The sequence below is a fragment of the Lactuca sativa genome, chromosome 6, assembly GCF_002870075.4.
Source record: "Lactuca sativa cultivar Salinas chromosome 6, Lsat_Salinas_v11, whole genome shotgun sequence".
Classification (NCBI taxonomy): Eukaryota; Viridiplantae; Streptophyta; class Magnoliopsida; order Asterales; family Asteraceae; genus Lactuca; species Lactuca sativa.
This window is the reverse complement of record NC_056628.2, coordinates 21,584,891-21,600,948: the sequence shown is the minus strand read 5'-3', so window position 1 is coordinate 21,600,948 and position 16,058 is coordinate 21,584,891. Positions and strand designations below refer to the sequence as shown.

Sequence of the window (16,058 nt, the reverse complement as noted above, 5' to 3'; positions counted from 1 at the left end):
TAATAAGTGACTTAATGCATGCATGAGACCCAATACCCCATAAAGTTGGCACCTTTATGCTTAAAGAGCCCTTAATAAGCTCAGATCTAGAAGCAAGGCTGGTCCAATGTTTTTTACTACCCGGGGCGAGATAAAAAAATTATGCCCTTATATGTGTACCGTACAATAACAAAAACATTTATATAAAAAATATAATAAAAAAATGCAATAATTTTTATAATCAAACAAATAATACAAACAAAACATACAAATTAAAATCACCTAAAATGATGTCTTCGTGCATTTTTTGAAGCAAAAACATCTCTTATTTTACAATAATCAATATTTTGTAAAAAATCACTTTCAATACTTAAAATTACTAATCCATTCAATCTTTCTTGACTCATGGTACTTCGGAGATACGATTTCAAAAGCTTCAATTTTGAAAAACTTCTTTCCGCGGAAGCAACCGTAACTGACACCGTCAACAATATCCTATAAGCAACCAACACATTAGGGAACATATCCATTCTTCTTGCATACTCCATTATTTGAATAGATGTCCAAGGACTTTCACTTTTGTAAGCTTCACCCGTCAACATTTTCTGCAAAATTTGTAACTCAATGAATAAACCGTCTCCATCAATATCATAATCTTCACCATTTTTCAAATTGGACTCAAGATTTAAACAATATTTTTTTAATTCATCATCATCTAAAGAAACTAATTTGGAACCATCAAACAAAAAACCAAATATAGATTCAAAATATTGCATTTGTTCAAATCTACTTTTCAATTGAACAAGAGCCATATCTACAAGAATAATAAAATAATCTCTTTTAAATGCTTCTTGAGAAGATTGATGTTCTCTTTCGGGATTTGGAATTTCATCAAATTGTTTTTTTTCTTTTAGAATTGCGTTTTTGAGTAAATTCGGGTTTAACTTTAACACTATTTGCTATTTCTTTTGCTTCACTAATAGCAAAGTCAAACCCATTTTCCCTATATCCTTCAAAATAAATAATTAATCCCTCTAAATTTTTTACAGCAACATCAATAAGCATTTCTTTGGATTGTAACTTTTTACTTACCAAATTAATTTTGTACAAAATTTCATACCATATAACTAAACTTAAAATAAATTCAAAACTAGAAAATTCACCATTTACTAGTGAATCAACATCTCTACACACTTGTCCATTATCACTTATTATAGATAACTTTTTTAAAGCTTTTCTTATTTGAGAAAATTGTGTTTTTATTTTAACACATTCAATATGACTTTCCCAACGAGTAGCTGATAATGATTTAAGTGTTAGATCATCTATAAACTCAAGTAAGACACTCCATCTTTTTGTTGAATTAGAAAAAACATTATAAATTGTTTGACATGTACCAAAAAAAGTTTTTGCCTTTTGGCAAGAATTTGCCATATCACACAAAACCAAATTTAAACTATGACATCTACAAGGCATATAAAAAGCTCTATTATTTATGTCAAGCAACCGTTTTCGAACACATTAGTGTTTACCTTTCATATTCGCCCCATTATCATACCCTTGACCACGAACATAGTTAATATCCAAATCAAGAGATTTTAGGGCATCTTGTAAAACATTAAAAAGACCTAAACCGGATGTATCTTCTACAACTAAAAACTCTAAAAAAAACTCTTCTACTTTTAACGGAACACTTTCCAAATCTACACATCTTATAATCAAAGTCATTTGTTCTTGGTGACTTGCATCCGGAGTGCAATCAAGAATAACAGAAAAATATTTTGCATTTTTTATTTTTTTTAATAATTGCACTTTTAACCTCGGATGCTAACATTTCAATTAATTCATTTTGAATTTTATGACTAAGATAATGATTATGTGTTTCTTTGTCTTTAATCATTCGAAAATGTTCTTTCATTACCGGATCCCACTCCGCAATCGATTCAATTACACTTAAAAAATTGCCATTTGAGTTTTCATAAATTTTTTCATTTGTACCACGAAAAGCCAAGTTATTTTTTGCTAAACATTTTACAACAGAAATGATTCTACCCATAACTTCTTTCCAATGTTCGGTATCTTTTTTTATCATTTCTTGAATTTCTTTGTCAATTGTTTCATTTTTATTTAACCTAATTCGTGTTTCAGTCCATGTTCTTAAATTAATCATATGGTCAGAACTATTTTCATGTTGTTTTAATGTTTCACTAAGATGCTTCCAATCTTTAATTCCTTCGGTTGCCAAATTACTTTTAGTTCGAATTGTTTTAAAAAGCTTACAACAGAAACAAAAAACCTTATCAAGCTCTTTTGAATACACTAACCATTTTCTATCATAAAAATCACCATTTTTTAATTTACGAATAAAAAAATCACATGAAAAATGTCTACCAAATGAATCTTTTGGAAAAACTGTATTGGCATCAATTTCTCTCTTAGGTCATTTTTCTATTAGTAAATCTTTCATTTTAGAATCTAAATCACCCCATACTCTAGGATCAAAGATATTAAAGTCACTTGGTTTATCTTTATCAACAAAATCATTGTTTTCAAAATCATTAGGAATTTCAACTGAATCATTGGAAGCACTAGGTGAATTATTAATTGGATCATTAGAATTATTTTTATTACCATTTTGATTCGTAACTAAAAATTTATTCAAAGACCCTCTTAATTGATTAGACTCTTCTTGTTCTTTTTTCTTTCGTTTTCTATTTTGGGCACCTGATGGCTGTTTTCGGGGAAGCATATTAAAAACGCAACAAATATAGTTATAAAAGCTAAGCAAAGAAAGATACAACCTGACCAAATTGTATGAAATAAGGCTTTTGCAGTTCTGCTACTTCTAGTCAACAATGTCAAAAATATAGCTCCCGCTTCACATTACATAAATAATAACAAAAGTAGTTTAGACAACAATTATTGAATAATGAACACAAAACAGATTTCAAAATTAAACTCAGCAAATCTTATTGTTGAATTGTGAAACAATGGAGAAATTTGAATTGTATCAGATTCAATTTCTGAAAAACTGAAACTGAAATATAAAATAGAAACTCTTACAGAAGCAATTAACCAAATTTTTTCTAAACCATAAACAAACTTAAATAAACAAAGATTTCAAGTTTTAACTTACCCAAATATAATTTGATGATTTCTAAAACAGCAAAATCAAATATAAACAAAAGACAAATCTGATTACCTGTAATGAAACAGTAATGAAACAGAGACGAAATTAGGTGAACATATTTTTAAATAACCAACAAACAAATCAGATGAATAAGAAATTGAGCAGATTTTAGAAACAAACTTAAAAAAAATATGAACTCTTGGAGAATAAATCAGATATATGCAACATAAATCACTAAATCAGATTTCTAAAACAATCAAAGGAACCTAAATAAACACAAATTTCAAGTTAAAACTTACCAAATATGATTTGATGATTCCTGAAACAACAATATCACGCAGCAATATCACGTACAAATACAAGAGATGGGAAATTTGACTTCCTGTAATGAAATAGATAAGAAATTAGGTCACCCGATTCTAAAATAGACAACTAGAAAACGAAGCAGATGACTAAGAAATCAAACAGATTGAATAAACTAACCCAAATCGCTGCCCTAACTTTTAAAATAACCAAATCGATGATAAATCGGACTAAATCACAGCTTTGCGTTTGAAGACTAAACTGAATCGGAGAATCAGGTATGCAAAAAGAGCAGTGTTCTAAAAGGCGCGCCATGGCACGCCATGGCGTGAGGCGTGGCTTCGCCGTTACGAAAAACTTCATAACGTTGCTATTAGGCGTAACGCGTGGCAAGGCGTGATATGGCGCATTATGGCGTGTTATGGCGCATGTTTTTTCGTTTGAGACACAGTTTTTTTCTCTTCGTTATGTCTTTTCAAATCGGAGATACAAGTATTGTGGTTTTTGTTAACTTTTTGTTATTAGTTATTGATCTAACACTTCTAATAAGTAGTTATATTTAATATAAATTTATATTTATGTGGTAATATAATTTTAAGTTAATACAAAATCGCCGCCTTACATCACGCCTTGAAAAACGCCGTGGCTCGCCATGGCTCGTTAAGCTTGAGGCTTGGCCTTGCCGCCACGCCACGCCTCACGCCATTTAGAACCTTGAAAAAAAGTAAAATCAATTCGATTGGAAGGAAACGAAAGCAAAACCTGAAAACCTGTTCTTCCTTTTTATACAGGAGAGTGGAGATGTATTGATTTCTCCCATCAAACCCGACGCCAACGGGATTCTAGGCATTAGACACGAAACGTTTGGTTTTTCCAGGAGCACTAAACGTTTGCAATTGGCGCGCCTTCTTTCTTTCTTTCTGCCACCGTCCTCTCGCTTTCTTTCTCTCATTGTCATATGCAGATTTTTGGGGTAAGTTTTTCGGCCGATTTTATATATATTATACATATGTAGCTGGACTTCTTTTATGCCCCCAATTATTTGCTGCCCTGGGCCTAAGCCCAATTCGCCCATGTATTGGGTCGGGACTGTCTAGAAGAACAATCCCTTTAAACGTTCTAACCATCAATCAACCCAAAAATGGACCAAAACCATAACTAATCAAGTCATAAGGAGATCTAAGCATTAACATGTCAAGGTTTTGACTTGATACCTCTAGTAGCTTGCAAAGTGATGAATGAATCCGGATCTCTAGGTTCCCCACCAAGGTATGAACCTTCCTCCTTCTTCAATTTCTTCAAAATGAGCAAAATAACACCAAAGTCCCCGCAAGAACTCAAATACACATTAATGAAGGCTAAGGGCCGATTTCTAGGGTTTAGGAGGCATAAAGGCTGGTAAAGAGGCCATCCCTAAAGGCTTAAGGTACTTATATAGGGTACAACACCCTATATTAGGGTTCAATGCTGAAGGGAGTACGCCCCGCGTACCCCTTAGTACGCTTGGGGTACTTAAGGAGAATCCGCGACCTAGTCACTCTATACACCCTGCGTACACCATCATACGCCCCGTGTACCGGCTTTAGAACTAGTATGCCATACGTACACATGTGTACGCCCCGCGTACTGCTTAACCCTCAACCATGAATCTTCCGAAGGTCATAAATTCTTCGTTATAAGTCCGTTTCTAACGATCCTTATATCCAGGAAGAGTTAACGAAGTTATAAACTTCTATCAACTCATACATGCCTTAAAGCTTCCCGAACGAAAATCCAACTTCCTTAAAAGCCCGGATTGATACTTTACCGAAATACCCTTTGACTCCAAAACACAAACCGAACACCCAGATCATCCAATTTACATCACCCACACCAAAATGGGAAATGATTCAGGACATGGCATTACAATACTTGTGGAATTTCACTTAACACTTAAGTGTACATGCAACTTAAATAGGATATATGTCTTTTTGACATCTAATAACTACATACTTATGAAAAACATAAACTAGAACCCTATGAATTGAAATTCATGGTTTATGATACATAACTTTTATTGATTCCAATCAAGTTAATCGAAACCTTCTTGTCTCCTTGGAAGACCTAGCTCCAATAGTATGCGAGCCTCCAATGGTTCACACCTAAAACTCAAGAAACCATATGACTGAAGGCTAGACGGGAGAGGAGGAGGATAATTTCATTATCTACCTTTAGGTATGAGAGAGTCACAAAATTAAGATGCCTAGGGGTCCTATTTATAGGACAACTAACTTGTAGACAAATCCAGATTTGTATAATAGATTTAATCCCAATTTAAATCATTTCCTTATCAGCAATTAGGATGCTTTTGGAAACCCTAAAGAGTCTCCCAAAAATGTCCATGCCATGGAGTATTCTAGAATTGCTTCTTTTGTTCAACTATTAAACAATTAAATTCACCCCTTGCACCTTTAATTAATCCAATTAATCCCGAATTAATTTTAGATTAATTTTGATTAATAATTAGCTAATTCCATATATTTCTAATTAATTTATTATTCATATAATAAATTAATTAACAATTTCTAATTAATATATTAATCATATAATATATTAACAAATCATTTTATCTCTCTCCTTTGATCATTCCAAGCCATTTTCTGGTTATGAGGGCAACACAAAAAGAATTTTACTTTTATTCATCAACATTACACCAATTTAGTTGAAACCTTAGACACTCTAATCCAACAATCAGTTGATGGTAAGTATCTATCTGATGCAAAGTCCTGGTAATAGTAATCAGTTGGTGGTAAGTAGGCATCTGATATTTAAGTTTTGAAAGAATGAAACATAAGTTGGTGGTGATGGGGTTGAGCAAAGGCCATTTAATTGATCACCTATTTAAGAATTTGAATATAAATAGTTCCATTTACAATCTATTGTCTTACATACACAATTGCTTTAACCGATAGAGATTTCACAAGAAAATGGATCATCTATAGCAAAATGAGCAGGTAAATTCTGTAAAAGAAAAATAAATAAAAATAAAAATAAAATAACGGTAATTCATATTATTTGAAATCCCTAAATTATAGAAGTGGTGTAGATGATCATACATGTAACTGGTGAAACAATTATATTGATTAATCGACAAATACATCAATATGAAGTGAGGTGGAACCTTCCTATCAAAATTTAGAACCTACATCAAGACCCTCAAATTTTAACATATATGACTATATATATATATATATATATATATATATATATATATATATATATATATATATATATATATATATATATATATATATATATAAACTTAGATAGAAACAACAAAGGGAATGAAATCAAATGATAGCTACTGAACAATGACGTTGGAGCTGAATGGAAGGCGGAAGCAAACCAACAAAAGATTTGGCCGCAAGAAGGTAGCATAAAGGTTGCAGAAGAGCATCGACCGCTTTCGTTATACCTTCTGTCCACTACATTGTCGCAGCTACTTAAACCGACTGCCTGAACGTACATCGACGTTGTATGGTCTTCTTCTCCATCTCGATTTTTGGAGTTGAAATTAGGGTTCAAAATCCAAATAAAAATCACTATAGATTCTTTTTATTAAAAGAAAAATTAAAATAATTGAATAGAAAGTGTCAAAGAACAAAATATATTTCTTCGTTTAATTGGAAAACAACATGAAGTACAAAACAAACCTTACTTTGGAGAAGTGAGACAGTGATAAAAAATAGAGTAAATTACACGAATGATCCCTATGGTTTAGGGTAATTTGCACGTTTGGTCCCTAACTTATTTTTTTAACTCGGAAGGTCCCTACTGTTTGTTTTTGTTACGCTCTTGGTCCCTGTCTTACATAAAAAGTCTATTTTTCCCTTTATTTTTTTAATTTATTTAAATAAACATACCCCTAATCTCACATTTCTCAGCTTACCTTACCTATCCCATCATTTTTTCCTATTTAAATAATAATCTTTTTAGGTATGACAGGGACCAAGCGCGTAACAAAAACAAACAATAGGGACCAAACACGTAACAAAAACAATCAGTAGGGACCTTCCGAGTTAAAAAAATAAGTTAGGGACCAAACATGTAAATTACCCCAAACCATAGGGACCATTCGTGTAATTTACTCTAAAAAACACAAATGAAATTCTAAGAGAAAGCATCAAAATTTGGTGGAGAATGAGTATTCTAAAAACGGTGAAACCAACGCACCCGATAATCGACTTCCCCTACAAGATATTAGTTGCAACAATGGCACATGTACATCTTTGTGGAAACTATCTATTGGTCAAGAAAACAGGTAGCCACTTAAAACAGAGCCGACAAAGCCGAACTCAAAACCAACCGTCCACAGAAAACCATTTAAGCCAGCAGCTTGAAACTGACTATTGTTCATAAGCCATAGTCTTTTTAATATGTATATAATGATTCATATATATTAATTATTAAATGATTATTTATCAAAAACCTAAATTAACCCTAAAAGTAGGATGTTACACGATCTCATCTAAGCATGATATAATGTAACACACATCCAATTAGAGATTTTTAGTAACCTTTTCAATTATGAAAGTTTGATTTTTAAAATATTTTAGTTGCAACATTTAGCTCCGAAAATTCTATATACAAGTTTAGTTAAGCGAGGTCGTCACAATTAATACAAATAATGACATTAGTAAATTAAATACATCTACAAAGTCCTTTCTTTATTTTTGTTTGATATTTATTTGCGTTCTCATTTTATGTTCATCCATATCACATAGACATACAAATTGGATATGTCGCTGCTTAGGATTTACGAAAAAAATGAGTAGTTAAAACTCCGGTATCGTCTATGGAAGGTGTGTGCTGCTTGGGACGATGGAAGAAGAGGATGTGTCGTAGATGTAGAAATGGTTGTATGAAAGTTTGTTTTTTTTTTTTTTAATTATGATAGAAGAAAATGAATGATTACAACTGTCTCATTTGCATTAACTGATTAAGAGATTCACTTAGCTAAAAGACCAATCGGTGTGGCTCGTGGATGTAACATGACAATGAGGTATGCAGGTAACACCACGCACTCTATTTAGGTGAGGGGTAGTGCAGTGAACCCTCCACATAAGAAAACTATTCAGTGGTTTATTTTATTTTTAAATATTATTAAATCATATATATTAAAAAATATAAAAAATAAATCTAAATTTATGGTTTTAGTTCCTTATAAATAAAGTATAATATATATATATATATATATATATATATATATATATGAATATTAAAAATTGAAAGGATATTATATATATTTGAAATATTATTTATATATATTCGACTGAGAGAGTAAGAGACGATCATTCCCAATCAATTAAAAAAGTGAAGGAAAAATAATAGAGAAATTAAATATCTTTCTATTTTTTTTATTACTCATCATCCTATCATTTTTAGATGATGATAAATATAACGAAATTTTATATGATAAATATCATAATCTTAAATATAGAGGAGTAGAGAAAAATAATAAGATGAAATTTAATTTCTCAAAATAATATGACAATAACGAAATTTTATATGGTAAATGTCATAATCTACTATAATAAATGTAGGTTTTTTTTGCCACATGTCATCTTCTCATTCATTTAGACACATGACATTTTTTAGAATTTTTAAACTTTCTATTTTCCACTTGTTATTTTATTGTATTTTTTCATTTTATTAAATTAAAATTCTACATTTAATATATAAGGTAATATATATAAGGTATTTATTAGAAAGAGTTTATATATGTAATGTACTCAATACATTAAAGCCTCATTAATTTTAATAGTTCAAAAAATTTCTCATTTTTCTTATAAATTCAAAATTTTAAAATTGTTAAAATTTTATATTTATTTTTTTAAAATAAACTCATGTAATACATGAGTCTCACACTTAGTCTTAAATATAGAGGAGTAGAGAAAAACAATAAGATGAAATTTAATTTCTCAAAATAATATGACAAGCCAAACCAAATCTACTCTAATAAATTAGTGTTTTTTTGTCACATGTCACACTCTCATTCAATTTGTCAAATGTTCTTGTGTGGTTATTTTCAATTAATTTCTTTTTTCACATGTCATTTTATGAGTTTTTCTATTTTAATAAATACCACATAATAATTACAATAAACATAGTAATAAATGAATATCAATTTTCATTAATGGACTTACTTTTTTATTTCAAAATTGTCAAATTAAAGCTCATTAGTTTACTTTATTTATTTATTTAAATTTAAAAAATAAAAAAAATCAATTTTAATAATTCATTATTTTTTTTTCTTATAAATTCAAAATTTTTAAATATTTAAACATTTGTATTTATTTTTTTTAATTTATCTATATAATATATAGGTCTACACCTATTACTATACTTACATCTAAAACTATATGATAAGATGAAATGACAAATGATTTTTAATCTTGCCAAATTCCTTAAGAAATATACATAGAAACCAAGAATATTATGAAATGTTGGTGGGACCCATGTGGGAAATTGGTGTCACAACATGCCAAAATGATGAGTTAGCCGTTGAACCGTAACGTTTACACATGCCTCCACCCCTCCACGCTCTCATAAAGCCGATAGTAGAATTAGAAGATCCCCTAAAACCCCTCTTTCACACTCGCACCTGCACGCAACAATGGCGGATGAATTCTCATTCACAGACAGTGATGACGAAAGGGCAGTTGAAGATGTTCTCTCACAAGCAATGGATCACTCTGTTCTAGAACAAATTGCAGCCATCAATTGCTCTTCTTTCTCCACCTCCGATAACCTCCCTTCCCACCTTGAAACCAGATTCCGAAAACTTAAATCCCTTCCTCCCACCACCACCATCACCGCCTCCGCCGCTGCTGGTTCTCGATTTCCTCCCTCTAAGTCTAAATCCCTCGGGCCTCGACCCGGTGACGATTCGAATGTAGAAGAACCAAATCGTGACTTTTGCAGTTATGTTGATTTAAAGCAAATTCCAGATGCGAAGAAGAGTCCGGAATCGTCTCCTTCTACCGAAAATCAAGAAGAACATTCCGACGAAAACATAGATGAGAAAAAAGGTACGAAATCGAATACGAAATCAAACTCCAAGGCGTGTAAAAAGGAGCGTTCGAAATCAAATTCTCGGTCTGATTCATGGAGTCTATCGTCGCCGGAGTCAGAATCAGAAACTCGGTCTCCTCCACGGCGGAGTATTGGTTGTTTATGGTGTTCTCCCAAAAAGGAGAAGAGTGTTCCGAGGAAACAGGGGAAGGAGAACCGACTTTTCTCATCATCATCATCATCGTGGGGGAATGATGCTGAGTTTTTGAAGACGTTTTCGGTAGAAGAACAGAAGAAGATCATGAAAAAGGCAATGAAAGAGGAAGAGAAGATCAACAGAGAAGCTGAGAAGATCGTGAAGTGGGCTAAACAAGCATCTGCAAGAATGATGGATGTTTCTGGTCTTGATGATGAGCTCAGTGACTTTGAAAACACTAGTAAGTAACTTGGTTGTAATCAAAGTCATATACACAGTTTTATACCAAAATTATATAGTTTTATGTTTCGCTTATGTCTTTGATGCTCGAAACCCTATCTCAATGTAGTAACCAATATAAGAGCGATTATTACATATTTTCGATAGCTCGATTCAATAATATACACTAAAGGCTTCTTTAGCGCCTCTGAAGCTCATGATCTCAACCATTGTTGGATAAGTCCATTATGAATGGAATACTTTTATTTCGGTTCAAGAACAATTCTTAGGTCATGTCTAAGGAAATTGGTCTCATCTTATCAAGAAACTTTTGCAGTGATTCTTCTTGGGAGTGTTGTTGTGTTTGAATTACACTAAGATCTGTATTTTACTTTCACATGTACCCAACTATTGTACAACCAACTTTCAACTTTGAGCTATTTAGGTAGGTTAATACTTTACCAATTGTATGATATATAATTCTTGGATCTTTATCGGACACCTTATGTATAACCTAGTCCGTGATAAACCTCATAAGGGCATAAGATCGGGACCAATAAACCTACTTGATTGGAAGCACGAACGAATAGAGCTTCGACAAAGAAATATACCTTCAAGAATAAGGCTGAAGCTAACAATAAAAGAGGAAACACATGTAGTAATCGGATCCCCAGAGACAAACCGATTTTGGAAAAATTAGGGTGTGTTTGGCTGTGGAAAACTGTTTTCATTTTCTAAGAAAATATTTGAAGAAAATAGAGTTGAATTTTTGCTTTCAATTTCCAATGAAAATTTTAGAAAACGCGTTTGGTTGAAATCGGAGGAGTTTTCATTTTCCATCTTAGAAATTTGGAAAACTTTGGAAAACTGTAAAAATCACTATTCTAATTTACATACAATTTGGAAAAACTGAAAATTTTCATTTTCTTGGAAAATTTTGGAAAACTAAATGAACCAAACGTGTTTTCAAAATTTCTATTTTTCTTGGAGAATTTTTCTAGAAATTGGAAATTTTCCACAACCAAACCGCCAAACGCACCCTTAGTAAGCAACCAACGCCAAGATTGCTAGTCGAGGGCCAGTACGTGAAATCACAAAGCCTCGATAAACTCGAAGAAGATCCGATCAGACATTGTACCTTCTATTCTAGGTAAACCCTTTGACTACAAATACAAGAGGTAGGGTTGTGCATGGGTTGGTTTGTGTCGGTTTTGGACCCAAACCCAACCCAACCCATAAATGGTCGGTTTTTGGTTTTTAGAACCCAATAGGATCGGTTTCTGGTCGGTTCGGTTTCTCGGGTTCTGAGGTCGGTTTGGGCGGTTTTTCGGTTTCTTGGGTTCAACCCATATATTTACGGGTTCTAGGTTTAAACCCATGAGTTTTGGGTTTTAACCCATTTTCCATAAATGAAGCAACAAGTTAAATATAATAAAAAACACCAAATTTAAGTTAAATACTTCAAAAAACATGAGTCTTACAACAAATAGTCTATTACAAGTTACAACCAAAACCCGAAATAGTCTATTACAACAAAAAAACAATCTAGTATGGGTCGTTTCTCGGGTTGGATGGGTCGGTTTCTTGGGGCGGTTTGTCGGTTTTAAGTATGAGTCGGTTTCTCGGGTTGGATGGGTTGGTTTCTGGGTAAAAACCGAAACCAAACCCGATTTTTCGCTTTTTAAAAAATTCAAACCATAACCGTCGGTTTTGCTTCGGTTTCGGTTTCGTCGGTTTAGTCGGTTTCTTGTTTGGGTTTGCTCACCCCTAACAAGAGGTATCATATATACAATTATGCATTTCATCCTTGAATGATCCTAGTGATGGAAAAAGCAACCACAACGGTAAATAACAATGCGGAAATAAACTTTGTTTGGTTATAAATTCTCGACTCGAATGAACTTTTGAAGAGGGAACCAAATAGGGTATTTTATATGCGACCAAAACAGCCCAATGAAATTTGTATGACCAATATAATCATCTCAAAACAGTATGTAATCAACCATAAAGAGACATCAGAATTTTAGTGTGGAAACCTCTAAAAAAAAGGAGATTGAAACAATAAGACTACTAGAGTCGCTTCAAATCCACGATCACCAATATCAGAGAAATACAATGTCTTCTCTAGATGTACTAGAGACATACAATAACCATTATATACTCTGAAATAACAACTTCAAATATATGTAATCAAACAACATAAGAGACTAGAAGAAATGTCACCAAGAAAGGTTGTTGTCCAATAACAAACATATGCAATGATGCCTGAGGCTCCGAGATAGATTTGAACAAACCGATTGGACGATATGTTGGTATGAAATATTGTAACACCGTAAATTTTCAAACCAAATTTTCATTTTCAAAAGCACATAAAACTTATATATTATATTTAACAAAAACCACAAGTGTCTCAAAATGTCAACATAAATCCACAAATAAAGTCGAATCCCAGAATCCTCAACATAGTCTCGAACAAGTGTGTACAATCATGTCGGTGCCTTCCCGCGGTCCTGAGAGGTACCTGAAACACATAACACACAACACGGTAAGCACGAAGCTTAGTAAGTTCCCCAAAATACCACATACACAAATAATAAGCCTCTCATGGCTATAACTCGGCATGGACCCTCCGGTCTCATGCGTCTCGGTGTGCATCCTCCGGTCTCACAGCTCGGTTTGGACCCTCCAGTCCAGTATCTTAGTGAAGACCCTCCGGTCCCACTACTCAGTTTGGACCCTCTGGTCCTATCTCAGTAAACACAAAATATAGCGCATATATATATATATATATATATATATATATATATATATATATATATATATATATATATATATATACAGACAAGATGCATAATATCATATAACTCAGGTAAGCACATAGGACCCTCCGATCGCACAAAGATACCACTCATGGTAAGTATAGTGAGAAGACTCACCTCGTAAGTAAGCTAAGAAAATATGTACTCCTCGAACACGAATCACCAAATCTAGCCTCCGCATAAGCACATATGATAATTATCTCTAATTATCATCTCAATCCCAATTCTAATATAACTCTTGGATTGGGAAAAAGACCATTTTACCCCTCCATGGTTTCCGTAAGGCATGATTGGTCAAACCCTAAAGTCAACAGAAGTCAACACTCGAGTCAACTGTCCATGTTGTCCTGACTCGCCGAGTGCATTGATGTGACTCGCCGAGTCCCTATTGTTTCTCAGATCAACATTATGAAAAACCAAACTTAACTCGTCGAGTAGCCTCATCAACTCGCCAAGTTACCCTTGTTCAGACTTATCGGGAAAACCCTAGTCGACTCGTCGAGTTCCTTTATTCAAATCCTCATTCAGACGTTTTAAGGCATATCCGCCACTCCAAACTCTAGATCTAGACTCCTAAGGTTCGAATGTCACGTAAAGCTTCGATCTTTACGTGCATGCATGGCATATTTGCTCCATAATGCCACTACAAGCTCTAACTAAGGTGTTTAAGCACAAGAACTCTTTTATAGATTGATAAAGCTGGGACTTTTGGACTCTATGGACCTCATAAGGTCCAGATCTGATGTCTCAATGCTTAGCAAGCACAAGCCACACAAAATCTCAAGGGAAATATGGAAAAAGCCCCAAAAGTTCCTTATTAACAAGATCCAAACAATATGCTTAGCAAGCACAAGCCACACAAATTCTCAAGGGAAATATGGAAAAAGCCCCAAAAGTTCCTTATTAACAAGATCGAAACAATATGATGAGCAAGGTGATGACTTTTACCATCCAACAGAAGCTCTAAGTGAAAGAACACCGGATCCCACACCCTTTCCTCGTTCTTTGCTTGAATCTCTCTTCTTCTCTTCCAATGGTTCACCAAAACACTCAAAATAAGCTCTCTCACTCTCTCTTAGCTCCATTGGCCGATTAGGGTTTCACACAGGGGAGTTGGATGGCTGGTGCGGCGGAAATGAGGACATAAGGTCCTTTAAATAGGTCCCAACCCCAGAGATTTAAAGTTTCAACTCACAGTGCCAACTCGGCGAGTTGGCTCTTTGACTCGTCGAGTCGGTCATTAAGCCCACATGGCCATTTCGTCCCTACTCGACGAGTTGGTGCCCCAACTCGTCGAGTCACTCAGTAAACTCATAAATAAACATATATATAAATATTATACCTCGAAAACAAGATGTTACAATTCTCCCCCACTAGAATCAGACTTCGCCCTCGAAGTCTTGCTCTAGAAATAACTCTGGGTACTACTCGCGCATCTCGGCACCTCTTTGTTCCTCAAAACCTTTACCTTCCAAATGTATTCTAAGGGTACCACCGTCGTCTCATCGCCCATACACTTCCTCAACTGTGACTCCTTTAAGGGTACCACCGTCTTCTCATCGGCCACACATTTCCTCAACTGTGACACGTGGAAGGTGTTATGAATCTGACTCAACTCTATCGCTCCAACCGGTAAGCTACCTTACCCACTCTGGCGATCACTCTGAAAGGACCAATGTATCGGGGCCCCAGCTTGCCCCGTTTCCCTAATCGGATCACCCCTTTCCACGGGGAAACCTTCAGAAGGACATAATCTCCAACCTGGAACTCTAACTCGGATCGTCGCCGATCTGCGTAACTCTTCTGGCGACTCTTGGTTGTTAGTAACCTCTGCCTGACCTGCTAAATCTGCTCGGTCGTCTTCAACACTATCTTAGTGTCACCCATCACTCGCTGCCCTACCTCTCCCCAACATATGGGACTCCAACACCTCCTCCAATATAAGAGCTCGAAGGGAGGCATTCCAATACTGGAATGTTGGCTGTTGTTGTAAGAAAACTCGGCTAAGGGTAAATAGGTGTCGCAACTTCCTTCGAAGTCCATAACACATGCACGCAAAATGTCCTCGAGCGTCTGAATCGTCTGCTCACTTTTCCCGTCAGTCTACGGGTGGTGTGCGGTACTGAAATGAAACCGGGTACCTAACTCCTCATTAAACTTCTTCCAGAAATCTCTTCCACTCTCTTCGCAGAAGAGCTCTCACTGATGGCGAGGAAGTGAGCACTCTTCGTCAACTGGTCCACAATCACCCATATCGCGTCAACCCCACGTGCAGTCCTAGGTAGCTTGGTGATAAAAATCCATAGAAATATGTTCCCACTACCACTGGGGAATCTCTAGAGGCTGCAACGGGCCATGT

At 34.4% G+C, this 16,058-nt stretch overlaps 2 protein-coding genes across 2 annotated transcripts; one reads left to right on the top strand and one right to left on the bottom strand.

The window, feature by feature from the left end:
• Positions 1 to 257: 257 nt before the first annotated feature.
• Positions 258 to 1,707, bottom strand: LOC111899508 (uncharacterized). Its single transcript, XM_052764855.1, has 3 exons — positions 1,512 to 1,707; positions 900 to 989; positions 258 to 793 (listed from the first exon to the last, which is right to left on the bottom strand). Exons 1-3 carry the CDS (start codon positions 1,705 to 1,707, stop codon positions 258 to 260), a joined length of 822 nt encoding a protein of 273 aa, XP_052620815.1.
• An 8,277-nt stretch (positions 1,708 to 9,984) lies between these two features.
• LOC111899415 (uncharacterized) lies at positions 9,985 to 11,087 on the top strand. The gene has a single exon (XM_023895268.2). The coding sequence runs from the start codon at positions 10,068 to 10,070 to the stop codon at positions 10,908 to 10,910; it is 843 nt and encodes a 280-aa protein (XP_023751036.1). The 5' UTR covers positions 9,985 to 10,067; the 3' UTR covers positions 10,911 to 11,087.
• Positions 11,088 to 16,058: the final 4,971 nt, after the last annotated feature.